The sequence below is a fragment of the Hypanus sabinus genome, chromosome 13 (assembly GCF_030144855.1).
Source record: "Hypanus sabinus isolate sHypSab1 chromosome 13, sHypSab1.hap1, whole genome shotgun sequence".
Classification (NCBI taxonomy): domain Eukaryota; kingdom Metazoa; phylum Chordata; class Chondrichthyes; order Myliobatiformes; family Dasyatidae; genus Hypanus; species Hypanus sabinus.
Window position 1 is genome coordinate 88,628,919 of NC_082718.1, and position 13,642 is coordinate 88,642,560.

At 41.4% G+C, this 13,642-nt stretch overlaps 1 protein-coding gene across 9 annotated transcripts in view; it reads right to left on the minus strand.

Moving 5' to 3' along the window:
- LOC132404088 (SEC14-like protein 2) overlaps nt 1–13,642 on the minus strand; it is a 67,127-nt gene that overhangs the window by 23,257 nt on the left and 30,228 nt on the right. For all 9 annotated transcript variants that reach the window (XM_059988107.1, XM_059988108.1, XM_059988106.1 and 6 more), the window contains 3 exons: nt 8,816–9,004; nt 4,564–4,659; nt 3,600–3,660 (listed from right to left, as the gene is read on the minus strand). In XM_059988107.1, the coding sequence (XP_059844090.1) occupies nt 3,600–3,660; nt 4,564–4,659; nt 8,816–9,004 (346 nt within the window). The remainder of the gene's footprint in view (nt 1–3,599; nt 3,661–4,563; nt 4,660–8,815; nt 9,005–13,642) is intronic.

A 13,642-nucleotide genomic window follows, 5' to 3' on the forward strand; every position in this document is an offset into this window, starting at 1 on the left:
TGTCTCATGTAAAAATAATTAGCAGAATTACAGTAATTCATCTTGAGTGAGCATGTAATGACATAATGAATATGCATAACCACTTTTATATCCTCAAGCTATGCCAAAGTGCCTCACAGTCAATAAGACTGTTGACATTTAATCAATGTAGGTATTTCATAAACAGCAAATGAAATCAATTATCACAAAATCTTTTCTGAGTGAGAATGACTATCAGCCCATTATTTAAAGAACACCTGTGGGACTTTTACATGATCTATCAAAGCATCATCCTGCAATCCCCATTCATCATAAAAGATAATCGTATTCTTATTCAAATAACACTGCATGGATTGGGTAAAATAAAGCCTATACCATAGATCTCTTTGACAATACAGTATTTTGATTCTCACTACTCTTGATATTAGCTTTTAAATCTAGATTATATAGTTATTTAATTTAACTTCAACTGTTGCTCTTGTGGAATCTGCCAGACTCTTAATCTGATAATTTAATCACTTTGTTTGTTATGTGCCATGTTGTATGCTGTGGGCGATCATTGGCTTTCCATGACATGATTGTTATTGGCATTTTTTTTCTACAATAGTGGTTTGCTATTGCCTTCTTCTGTGCAGTGACTTTACAAGACAGGTGACCCCATCCACGATCAATACTCTTCAGAGATTGTCTGCCTGGCGTCAATGGTCACATAATCAGGACCTACGATGTGCACTAGTTGCTCATACAACCATCCACCACCTGCTCCCATGGCATCATGTAACCCTGATCGGTGGGGGGGGGGGGGGGGCTAAGCAGGTGCTACACCTTGTCCAAGGATGAACTACAGGATAGCAGTGGGAAGATGTGCCCTACACCTCCTTTGGTAAGGATGTACCTTCATCCCGCCACCCAAACTAAACTAGCCAAGAGCTCCCCCAATGAATAAATCATCTGACTGCACTATGTACAAAACACAAACTTTGGAGCTGCTCTCTTCAACAATAAACATCATCCAAGGGAAAGAAGCCCAGCCGATTAGCAGCCCATTCACTATTTACACATTCATTACCTACACTGGTTACATACCACGGCTATAGTGTGTACCACTTACAAAATGCGGGATTTGATCAAGTCTTTTACAATTCCTAAACTCACAATCTCTACCTTCCTTGAAAGACAAAGTGGGGTATGTGGGAATGCTGTCTTTTTAGTTGTTGACCATTTTGACTTTGTTTATCACTGTACTGAAGTTTTATTTATGCATTTATGCTCCGGGAACTTCAGGGTATTCTAATGCATTAATGATACTACATAAATACAAGCTGTTAGTGGAGATAAGAGATGCTATTGTCCATTCAGCAAGCTGACACTTAAATTCAGCTAGTAGCCTAAGGAAGTTGCCTTTCTCTAAACACCAAGCAAAGTTTATACGCCTTCCACTATATGTAAAGCACTGAGGAGCTTGGAACATGGCTAAATCCCATCATTCATTTGCAACTGTATTCATACAATTCACATTGCTCTTCTCACTGTTTCTAACTTCACCACAGACCTAGTCATTGGTTTATAATTAAACAATTTCTTTTTTCATTTTCTACTGATGGCAAAAGCTTTTTTCCCAGTAGGAACAATTCAGTAGTGCCCAAAGCTTTTTGCCACTAGTGCTATAGAAATTAAAAGTGGGCACTTACAACCAGAATGGTCATTGTCCTACCAAGCAGCAACTATTTAATGAGCTTATATCACTCCCACAGCCCCCAATGACCCTGTGATTTCAGTCTCTGAGGCCAACGTGAGATCATCATTCAGGAAGGTGAACCCACAGAAAGCATCAGGCCCAGATGGGGTACCTGGCCAAGTACTAAAGATCTGTACTGATCAACTGGCTGGAGTGTTCACCAATATCTCTAACCTCTTGCTTTGGCAGTCTTAAGTACCCACCTGCTTCAAGCAGGGTTTCATTATGCCAGTACCCAAGAACATGGTAACCTGCCTCAATGACTATCATCCAGTACGACTTGCATCTACTGTGATGAAGTGCTCTGAGAGGTTGGTGATGAAGCATATCAACTCCTGCCTGAGAAGTGACTTGGATCTGCTCCAATTTGCCTACCATCACAACACGTCCTCAGAAGACGCCACTTCATTTGATTCTGCACTCAACTCTGAAACCTCTGGACAGCGAAGGGGCATACATCAGGATGCTCTTTATCGACTACAGCTCGGCATTTAACACTACCATCCCCTCAAAACTAAACAATGAGCTTCAAGGCCTTGGCAACAATATATCCTTATGCAATTGGACCCTTGGTTTCCTCAGTTGCAGACCCCAGTCAGCTCTGGTTGGCTACACAATCTCCATCAGCACAGGGGGACCATAACCCTGTGTTTACAGCCCTCTGCTCTACTCAATTTATACTTACCACTGTGAGGCCAAGCTCCATTGCCATACTTAAGTTTTCTGACAACACCACTGTTGGTCAAATCAAAGGTGGTGATAAATTAGCACACAAGAGGGGGATTGAAAATCTGTCTGAGTGGTGCCAAACAATAACCTCTTATTCAATGTCAGCAAGACCAAAGAGCTGATTATTGACTTCAGGAGGAGGAAACCAGGCATGAGCCAGTCCTCATCAGGGGATCAGAGGTGGATAGAGTCTGCAACTTCAAATTCTTCAGTGTTATCACTTCAGAGGATCTGTCCTGGGCCCAGCACGTAAGTGCAATTATGAAGGAAGCACGGCAGCACCTCCACTTCCTTAGAAGTTTGCAAAGATTTGGCATGACATCTGAAACTTTGACAAACTTCTATTGACGTGTGGTGGAAAATTTATTGACTGGTTACATCGCAGCCTGGCATGAAAACACCAATGCCCTTCAACATAAAATCCTACAAAAAGTAGTGGATGAGGTCCAGTCCATCACAGGTAAAGCCTACTCCTCCACTGAGCACAACAACAGAGTACTGTCACAGGAAAGCAGCCTCCATCATCAGGGACCCCCACCACTCAGGCCATGCTCTCTTCTCACTGCTGCCATTAGGATGAAGGTACAGCAGCCCCACTAGGTTCAGGAACAGTTATTACCCTTCAACCATCAGACTCTTGAGCCAGAGGGAATAACTTCACTCGACCCATCACTGAACTGTCCCCACAACCTTTGGACTCACTTTCATTGCTCTCAATATTTATTGCTTATTAATATTACATATTTTCTCTTTCATATTTGAAGTTTGTTGTCCTTTGCACATCTATTGGTGGTCCGGTCTTTCATTGATTCTGTTGTGTTTCTTGGATTTACTTTGTACACCCGTTAGAAAACAAATCTCAGGGTTATATATGGTCTCATACAGTATACAGTATGTACTCTGATAACAAATTCACTTTGTACTTTGAGTTTAATTGCATTAGCAAAGATTTGCACTGCACCCTGGTTAATAGGGCAATAAACCAATCTGAATCTGAATTTCTGTACTTACGTGAGAAACCTTAGGAACTCGTACTTCTTAAAAATGTATTTCACTGTAATCTAGACATCTGGACCATAAACAGACACAAATTTAGAAAATTCTCAAGCATTCTCCACCCATGTGGGAATGTAGTCAATCTAAAACGGCTTACCTTTGATAATAAACAATGACTTTAATCCCTCAGGGTAATTGTCCTCAAACATGGTAAGCACCTGGTTAAATCACAATAGTTATGATTGATTAGTTTCAGTCAATGTCTGTTGAGAAGACCAGTCTGTTCACTTTTGCCTCACAATAGACCTAGAATACTTCCTGTTGTAGCAGGGATTATACTGCAACATACAGCAAAGAGATCAAGCATTGTTGAGGATCGCCACCACCCATCCCACAATCTCCTTGACCCACTACCGTCAAGAAGGAGGTTCAGAAGCATCAGGACAAGGTTTGCCAGACCGGCTAACAGCTCCTTCTCTCAAACTGTGAGACTAGTAAATACCCTGCCACCACTGAGGTCTCGTCACTAGGACAGCGAGATGTTTACTGCTTACCTGTGCTGCGCTCTGCTACATGCATGTTGAATATTTTATTAACTTATTCATAGTATAATATTTTGTTTTGTGTGCTGTGTGTGATACATCTTGTGTAGGTGCACTGTGGTCCTGAGGAATGGTTGTTTCATTTAGTTGTATATCTGTACAGTCAGATGACGTTAAACTTGAACTTGAGGCAGCAAGTAACATCCTAAAACCTTTGTGTATATTGATAGTCACTGTATGATATGATAATTCTACACTAGGTAAAGCAAGTTCTAAAGGAACTCACCAACAAATATTAGAAAACTATAGTACCATTGTAATCTGACCTCCAGAATCAGGTGACAAATAATATGTGGATTAATAGAACACATTATTTCCCAGAATCTACACAATTACTATCATTGTCACCTTTCTCAAAGAAATTATCAGACACAGCTAATGGATAACTGCCTATGAACACATCACCTTTTAATACATTGTTTATATAACAAGCTACCAAAAACCTTGGATTAGTATCGTTTAAACATTATTCTTCAGTACAAATAGATTTTTTACATGCTGAATTATATGTTGCCTTACTTCTCCGTACAGTTCAACTGCAGGTTTCCATAAATGCTTCATTCCTAGATTCTCACAGTCATAGATCATTGTGATTGTTTCAATATGCTTTCCATGCTGCAAGAGAGAAAAAAACAATCACAGAATCAATATTAGCTGGGAAATTAATATGTCAACCATGTCAGTTTTTTATTATTCCAAACAAAAACTCTCTTTTGGTGTTCAAGTGTAGTTTGAATTAATAACTGGCTTTTGGCATAATGAGATTCAACATTAGCTCAAGATATTATTACTGACAGAATTGGCAATATTTACAAACACAGGAAATTCTGCAGATACAAAATGCTGGTGGAATGCAGCAGGCCAGGCAGCATCTATAGGGAGAAGTGCTGTCGACGTTTTGGGCCGGGACCCTTCATCAGGACTAACTGAAAAGAAAGATAGTAAGGGATTTGAAAGTAGTGGGGAGAAGGGGAAATGCAAAATGATAGGAGAAGACCGGAAGGGGTGGGATGAAGCTAAGAGCTGGAAAGGTGATTGACGAAAGTGATACAGAGCTGGAGAAGGGAAAGGATTATGGGATGGGAGGCCTTGGGAGAAAGAAAGGGGGAGGGGAGCACCAGAGGGAGATGGAGAACAGGCAGAGAGAGAGAAAAAAAACAAACAACTAAATATGTCAGGGATGGGGTAAGAAGGGGAGGAGAGGTATTAACAGAAGTTAGAGAAGTCAATGTTTATGCCATCAGGTTGGAGGCTACCCAGCCGGTATATAAGGTGTTGTCCCTCCAACCTGAATGTGGCTTCATCTTGACAGTAGAGAAGGCCATGGATAGACATATCAGAATGGGAATGGGACGTGGAATTAAAATGTGTGGCCACTGGGAAATCCTGCTTTCTCTAGTGGACCGAGCGTAGGTGTTCAGCAAAACGGTCCCCCAGTCTGCGTCGAGTCTCACCAATATATAAAAGGCCACACCAGGTGCACCGGACGCAGTATACCACACCAGCCGACTCACAGGTGAAGTGTCGCCTCACCTGGAAGGACTGTCTGGGGCCCTGAATGGTGGTAAGGGAGGAAGTGTAAGGGCAGGTGTAGCACTTGTTCCGCTTACAAGGATAAGTGCCAGGAGGGAGATCGGTGGGAAGGGATGGGGGGGGGGGGGGGTGGGAATGAGTGGACAAGGGAGTCTCGTAGGGAGCAATCCCTGTGGAAAGCAGAAAGAAGGGGGGAGGGAAAGATGCGCTTGGTAGGGGGATCCTGTTGGAGGTGGCGGAAGTTACAGAGAATTATATGTTGGACCTGGAGGCTGGTGGGGTGGTAAGTGAGGACAAGGGGAACCCTATACCGAGTGGGGTGGCGGGCGGAAGGGGTGAGGGCAGATGTGCGGGAAATGGGAGAGATGCGTTTGAGAGCAGAGCGGATGGTGGAAGAAGGGAAGGGAAAATGGGAGAGATCCATACCTGGTCCATTTCTGACACCTCCCTCCCTTTTCTTGATCTTTCTGTCTCCATCTCTGGAGATGGCTTATCTACTGATATCTACTATAAGCCTACAGACTCTCACAGCTTCCTGGACTATTCCTCTTCCCAAAGTCTCTTGCAAAAATGCTATCCCCTTCTCACAATTCCTCCATCTCTGCCGCATCTGCTCTCAGGATGAGGCTTTTCATTCCAGGACAAAAGAGATGTCTTCCTTTTTTAAACAAAGGGGCTTCCCTTCTTCCACTTCTTCAAGAAGTGCTACACCTGCCCTTACACTTTCTCCCTCACCACCATTCAGGGCCCCAGACAGTCCTTCCAGGTGAGGCGACACTTCACTTGTGAGTCAGCTGGTGTGGTATACTGCGTCCGGTGCTCCCGGTGTGGCCTTTTATATATTGGTGAGACCCGACGCAGACTGGGAGACGGTTTCACTGAACACCTACACTCGGTCCACCAGAGAAAGCAGGATCTCCCAGTGGCCACACATTTTAATTCCACGTCCCATTCCCATTCTGATATGTCTATCCATAGCCTCCTCTACTGTCAAGATGAATCCACACTTAGGTCGAAGGAACAACACCTTATATACCGGCTGGGTAGCCTCCAACCTGATGGCATGAACATTGACTTCTCTAACTTCTGTTAATGCCCCTCCTCCCCTTCTTACCCCATCCCTGACATATTTAGTTGTTCTTTTTTTTCTCTCTCTCTGCCCATCACTCTGCCTGTTCTCCATCTCCCTCTGGTTCTCCCCCCTCCCCCTTTCTTTCTCCCGTGGCCTCCCATCCCATAATCCTTTCACTTCTCCAGCTCTGTATCACTTTCGCCAATCACCTTTCCAGCTCTTAGCTTCATCCCACCCCTTCCGGTCTTCTCCTATCATTTTGCATTTCCCCTTCCTCTCAACTACTTTCAAATCCCTTACTATCTTTCCTTTCAGTTAGTCCGGTCTGAAACATCAACAGTGCTTCTCCCTATAGATGCTGCCTGGTCTGCTGCATTCCACCAGCATTTTGTGTGTGTTGCTTGAATTTCCAGCATCTGCAGATTTCCTTGTGTTTGCTCTTTAAATTCTGCAGATGCTGGAAATCCAAAGCAACAGACACAAAATGCTGGAGGAACTCAGCAGGTCAGGCAGCATCTATGGAAAAGAGTAAACAGTTTACGTTTTGGGCTGAGACCCTTCATCAGGGCTGAGAAGGAAGGGGGAAGATGCCAGAGTAAAAAGTTGGGGGGAGGAGAAAGAGGCTAGCTGGAAGGTCATAGGTGAAGCTGGTTGTGTGGGAAAGGTCAAGGGCTGCAGAAGAAAGAATCTGATGGGGGAAGAGAGTAGACCATAGGAGAAAGGGAAGGAGGAGACGACCCAGGGAAAGCAATAGGCAGGTGAGAAAAGCAAAAGCTCAGAGTGGGGAATAGAGTAAGGGTGGGGGGGGGTGGAATTTGTTTACTGGAAGGAGAAATTGAAATTCATGTCATCAGGTTGGAGGGTACTCAGACAGAATATAATGTGTTGCTCCTTCACCCTGAGGGTGGCCTCATCTTAGAACATGAAGAGGCCATGGATCAACATGTCAGAATGTGAAGTCCCAATTGTGGGAGATGGTGCAAAGGTGCTTGATGAAATTTACAACAGGTCTCGCCAATGTCCAACAGGTCAAAACCACAACTTTAAAACCAAACCAAAAGAGATTTCAAGGATCATACACAGCCAAGAAGGCAACAAAAGACATAGGCTCAACAATTAGATATAGATTTCATGTATGATCATAGCAGGAAATGAACAATTTTTTTCACTTCCTTTGTTATGATCATATTTTCTTACCCTAGACACTATTGACTTGTATGGTAAACGTTCCCCAAAAAATTAATAGTTAATTCACAATTATAATAACAGAAATCTGAAGCAGAATTTCTTTAAAACATTTAAGTTCACAATGCAATCTACAGTTAAGTTGGACTGAACTATATATGACTACATCTATACATGAAAAATTGTGCCTTGGTTACTAAATGTCAAATTTTATTCTATGCTAGAGAGAAATTGAGATGAGAATTAATGAATCCCAACAATATCATCTACTTTCACTCTCACCTCATTGTTGCTTTTATCTTGCTGTTAAGAACCTACAGAAAAACTGTGTACCTCTCTACTGAGAGATTCTAAGAGTGCCTGACCAAGACAGTAAATAAAGTCATACTAAGAATAAAGTAATTCTGAAATTGTAATGGATCAGATTTGCCTACTTTTATAACAATGCACCAGATCCCTATGATGCAACCACAGAGTGCTGTGACTTTGATTAACAAATATTCTTTCTTAAGCTTATCAGAATTATGAACCTGAAACCTCCATTCATTGACATTATTATGTGGAGATTTCATCATTTCCCAAGCATACTTAGAACACCATATTTTCATAATCTTTTATATGATGATTTTGTTCTGTTGTTTTAAACTCCTTCATTAGAATAAAAATAACTTAAAGTTTACTTTTAAAATCCTGAATTGCTTAATATTCAAAACTAAAATGATTATTCCAGCATTAATAATACATGAAAATCAATGTACTAGATTCCTTAAGAGTTAAAAAGTTATTTTTTATTGCACTACTTTGAAAGAAGTGTCAAACTAAAATGAGACATCTAGAATACTAATTCAGCATAATTCAACTTTTAGCCTGGAGGAGTTCCAAATTTCTAACTTTATGCCTAAATTCAAAAAACTAGTGTTTCATAATTCTGCACTCCTTATCCAGATGACTTCCATTTTCAAATTTCAAAGGACACCTTACCTTTTTTGATTGTTTAATACACTCTTCTCGCAGCCGTTCACAGTCTCGAATTTTTGTTTTTAAAAAATCCTGTTTAGAAGCTGAATGCATCAACCCTTTTGCATCCAGAGGGCCAATTACATCATACCATATAGGGCTGCCATCTTTGTCATAGCCACACATACCTCCAGAAAAGTAACGAGTGATAACCTGCCAAAAATATCCCACAGTCAACATTCTTTTAAAACATTTTAAAACATTTAGCTTTCCCGGATTTCCAATATTTTCCTACCCATCTTAAGATCTCCCAGAAAGAAGTGGGGTTTACCACAGGAAATTCTGCATTGGTAAGTCAAATGTGTACAGAGCTAACATAGTTAATGCTATCTCTAACTTCTTTACTTCTGAGGATATCAGTTTTTTAAAGCTGCCCTCTTTAGATTTTAAAATGGATTAAAAAACCAGCAGATGTGGCTCACATTTGTCAAAAATGCATTAAATTAAAAACCCCTCAATAGGATTAGAAAAGATTGCATAAATTAGGAGGCCCTTCCAAACATCTAACTAATCCTTCCATAATAACTTGAAGAGCTCCTCCCTCATTAATCTACCTTTTATGTAAACATGAACTTGTCGTTTTATTAATCTTTCCAAATGCACCCATGTTCTTCTTACTCACTTATTAAAATCATTAACAAGATACATTTTCTATTGCTTCTTGTAACTCAGTCCTTTGATACTTATCAGTCAACAAGCTGATGGCAACTCTCTTATGCCACAGAGATAAAAAAATCGCTCAACTTACAAATTAAGCACAAATTTTACTCTCTTCATCTACCACCATCAAATGGAAACTATTATTCAGAACAGTTTCATCTTAATTCCTGCCTAATTACTCAGAGTATGCACTATTTTTTTACACCTGCCTGTTTGATTTTTTACTGCTACTGTCAACTAACTTCTAAGTTACTTGCCTAGATACTAATTTATGATCATTTATTCACATCAAAAACAGTAGCAGTCATTAACACCATGTTCTGGAACAGTTAGTTTAATTCACTGACCCAGTCCAACATCTCTTCCCTAAACATTATTTCTCTTTCAACTATTTCTCATCCATTTTCATTTCTTCCCTGTAATACTCACTGTATTCATTTCAAATAGTAACTCTTCACAAGGAACTCAAGACCTTATCTTTTGCTAGTGGTTGACTTCCTCAATTAAAACAACACACATACAAAATGCTACAGCTCCCCCAGCATTTTGTGTGTATGGTTCTGGATTTCTAGCACCTGAAGAAATTCAGAGGTAAAGCCATTTCTCACCTGCCTATTACTTCCTCCTGGGACCCCCCTCCTTCTCCAATGGTCCACTCTCCTCTCCTATCAGGTTCCTTCTTCTCCAGCCCTTGACCTTTTCCAGCTGGCTCCACCTAACACCTTCCAGCTAGCCCCCTTCTCTTTCCCCACTTTCGTTATTCTGAAGAAGGGTCTCAGCCCAAAACGATTATCTGTTTATTTCCATAGATGCTGTCTGACCTGCTGCATTTTGTGTGTGTTGATCTGCAGAATCTCGTGTTCCTCAGTTAAATAATGCCAGTCAAACAGAAACTCCCCATTTTGAAATCAAATTGGCCACTATTTATTTGCTTCTTTTTGATGAAAGTGCTCCTCAACTTTGTTCCCAATTACAGGTTCATTTGCCTGGTCAATTTATTGCTTTCCTCAAATGTTGGTAACCTGTCTTATTCATGACTCATTTCCTCCAGTATTTACAGCATGGCAGGGTAGAATGGCCTGGTATGCCGCCAGAATTACCAAGAAGGGCAACGGTCCTACAAATTTTATAGCAGCATTCAATAGAATGTTTTGTTCCATTTCACAACCAGTATCAGGAGCTAACTCAAAAGGTTGCCGTTGCCTGTAAAAAGTTTGTACATTCTCCCCATGACCAGGTGCCCTGGTTTTCCTCTCACCATCCAAAAATGTACCACTTGGTAAGTTAATTGGGCATTGTAAATTGCCCTGTGATTAGACTAGGATTAAATCACGGGGGGGGGGGATTGCTGGGTGTCACAACTGGAGATGAGAGGGACTCAGTAAAGATGGAGGTTTGCATTGCACAGAATATGTTAAGAAGATGAAGGGGGTTGTATCATGAAAGGGTTCATAAAGAAAGCAGAGATAGGTAGGGATTCCAAGAAGCAAGAGAACATAGATGAAACAAATGTGCCTGGGGGTGAGGGGGGGGGGGAGAGGAGTGCAAATGCAGGAGTAGGAGCTGCAATAGTCAAAAGCACTTCACTCAGTCTCTTTCCCAGCTGTTATTGCAAATAGCTCCCGAACTTGAAGAAGAGCATCCTTACTCACTGCTCCACAGATATATCCAAAACCTCTACAGCTGAAACAGAAGACAACAGATCTGTGCTGCACTAGCAAGTTTCAACTTAATCCTCAATCCACTTGTGCTTATCTTGGAGGTGGAGTGAGTGCGTGCATTGCTTTGGGGTGATAAATATTTCCTCATTACCGTGCTGTTTAGGATTTGGATTATACCACCCAATAAACTGGAAGGTACATTGCATATTTAATAGATGCGTTCAGAACAATATATAATTGAAGAAGGGATACAAGGATAAAGTGGGAGTTTGGCTGCTCTTCAAGTTCACTGATGTTGACTCAATGGACCAAATGAGACCCTTCCGTTTGCAGCATCCTATGAGTTCACCATCAATATCCCCACATTCATAAATTTTACTTCAGATGGCTTTGTTCAGGCGAAAAGCAGTACAGTCAAAATATGCACACTTCTCCTATTTTCTGCCAAGTAGGCAGCTATCGATCAAAAAGGGAAGAAAAACTGTAGCTGTTGGAAAGTGGAAATAAAAAAAATAGAAACCACTAGAAATGCTCAGCATATCCATAGAGTGAAGAACCAGCAACAAACAAAGCTGCTGGAAGAACTCAGCAAGTCAAGGGGTATTTGTGGAAGGAGTGGAGATCTGATGGCATGAAGATCATCCAGCCACCTTCCCCTTCACCTAGTCTCACCTATCACCTGCTAGCTTGTACTTCTTCCCCTCCTTACTTTCTTATTCTGGCTTCTCCCCTTACTTTCCAGTCCCAATGAAGGGTCTTGGCCTGAAATGTCAACTGTTTGTTCCCCTCTGTAGAGGCTGCCTGACTTGCTGAATTCACCAGCATCTTATGTGGTGTTGCCTAAAATTTCAAGCATCTGCAGAATCTCTTGTGTTGATGGTGAGGCCTTGACAGTTGCAGTTGATCATTACAGCGGGCAGAAGAACGAGAACACAGGGGAAAGGAGAAAAAAAGATACTCCTAGAATCATGAGTTACAGAGCAAAGTTCAATCATTGAATTTGTTGCTGATTTTGTAATATGCCTAGGAGAAAGATGAAGTGTTGATTTTTGATCCTACACCATTCCAATTAATCTGATTTAAGAGGCCGAAGAGAGAACTCTAGTATCAGTGCTCAGTTAGATTTTCAGCAACAAGGACTTTCCAGAAAATCTGGAACTTATGTGTTGGAGCAAATGCCTCTCAGAAGTGATGCAGATCCAGCTGCCGCTAAAAGTGCCCCAGGGCCTCTGTACCTCCCTCTGTAACTGGGTCCTCGACTTCCTAACCGGAAGACCACAGTCTTTTCGGATTGGTGATAACATATCCTCTTTGCTGACGATCAACACTGGCACACCTCAGGGGTGTGTGCTTAGCCCACTGCTCTACTCTCTGTATACCATGACTGTGTGGCTAGGCATAGCTCAAATACCATCTACAAATTTGCTGACAATACAACCATTGTTGGTAGAATCTCAGGTGGTGACAAGGGGGTGTTAAAGAGTGAGATATGCTAACTATTGGAGTGGTGCCACAGCAACAACCTGGCACTCAACGTCAGTAAGACGAAAGAGCTGATTGTGGACTTTAGGAAGGGTAAGATGAATGAACACATACCAATCCTCATACAGGGATCAGACGTGGAGAGAGTGAGCAGCTTCAAGTTCCTGGGTGTCAAAATCTCTGAGGATCTAACCTGGTTCCAGCATATCAATGTAGTCATAAAGAAGGCAAGACAGCGGCTATACTTTATTAGGAGTTTGAAGCAATTTGGCATGTCAACAAATACACTCAAAAACTTCTGTTGTTGCACTGTGGAGAGCATTCTAACAGGCTGCATCACTGGTATGGAGGGGCTACTGCACAGGACTGAAAGAAGCTGCAGAAGGTTTTTAATCTTGTCAGCTCTATCTTGGGTACTAGCTTACGAAGTATTCAGGACATCTTTAGGAAGCAGTGTCTTAGAAAGGCAGCGTCCATTATTAAAGACCTCCAGCACCCAGGGCATGCCCTTTTCTCACTGTTACCATCAGATAGGAGATACAGAAGCCTGAAGGCACACACTCAGCAATTTAGGAACAGCTTATCCAATTCCTAAATGGACTTTGAAGCTTTGGACGTTACAACACTTGTTTTTAAATATACAGTATATCTGTTTTTTCACATTTTTTTCAATAACCTTGTTTATTTATTATGTTTTATTTTTATTCATTATTTTTCTCCTCTCTCTCTCTCTCTCTCTCTCTCTCTGCTAGATTATGTATTGCATTGAACTGCTGTTGCTAAGTTAACAAATTTCACGTCACGTGCTGGTGATAATAAACCTGATTCTGACTCTGAAGTACTGCCCACCACTATTCCAGATTCTCAATTAAAGGTCTTAAAGGATGCAGCTAGAGGATTTAAGACCTACAAACCATAAAAGCAGATTAATACCCATACCAAATTTAGCATGGGAAGATAGTTATAAAATCTTGAAATGTGACAATAC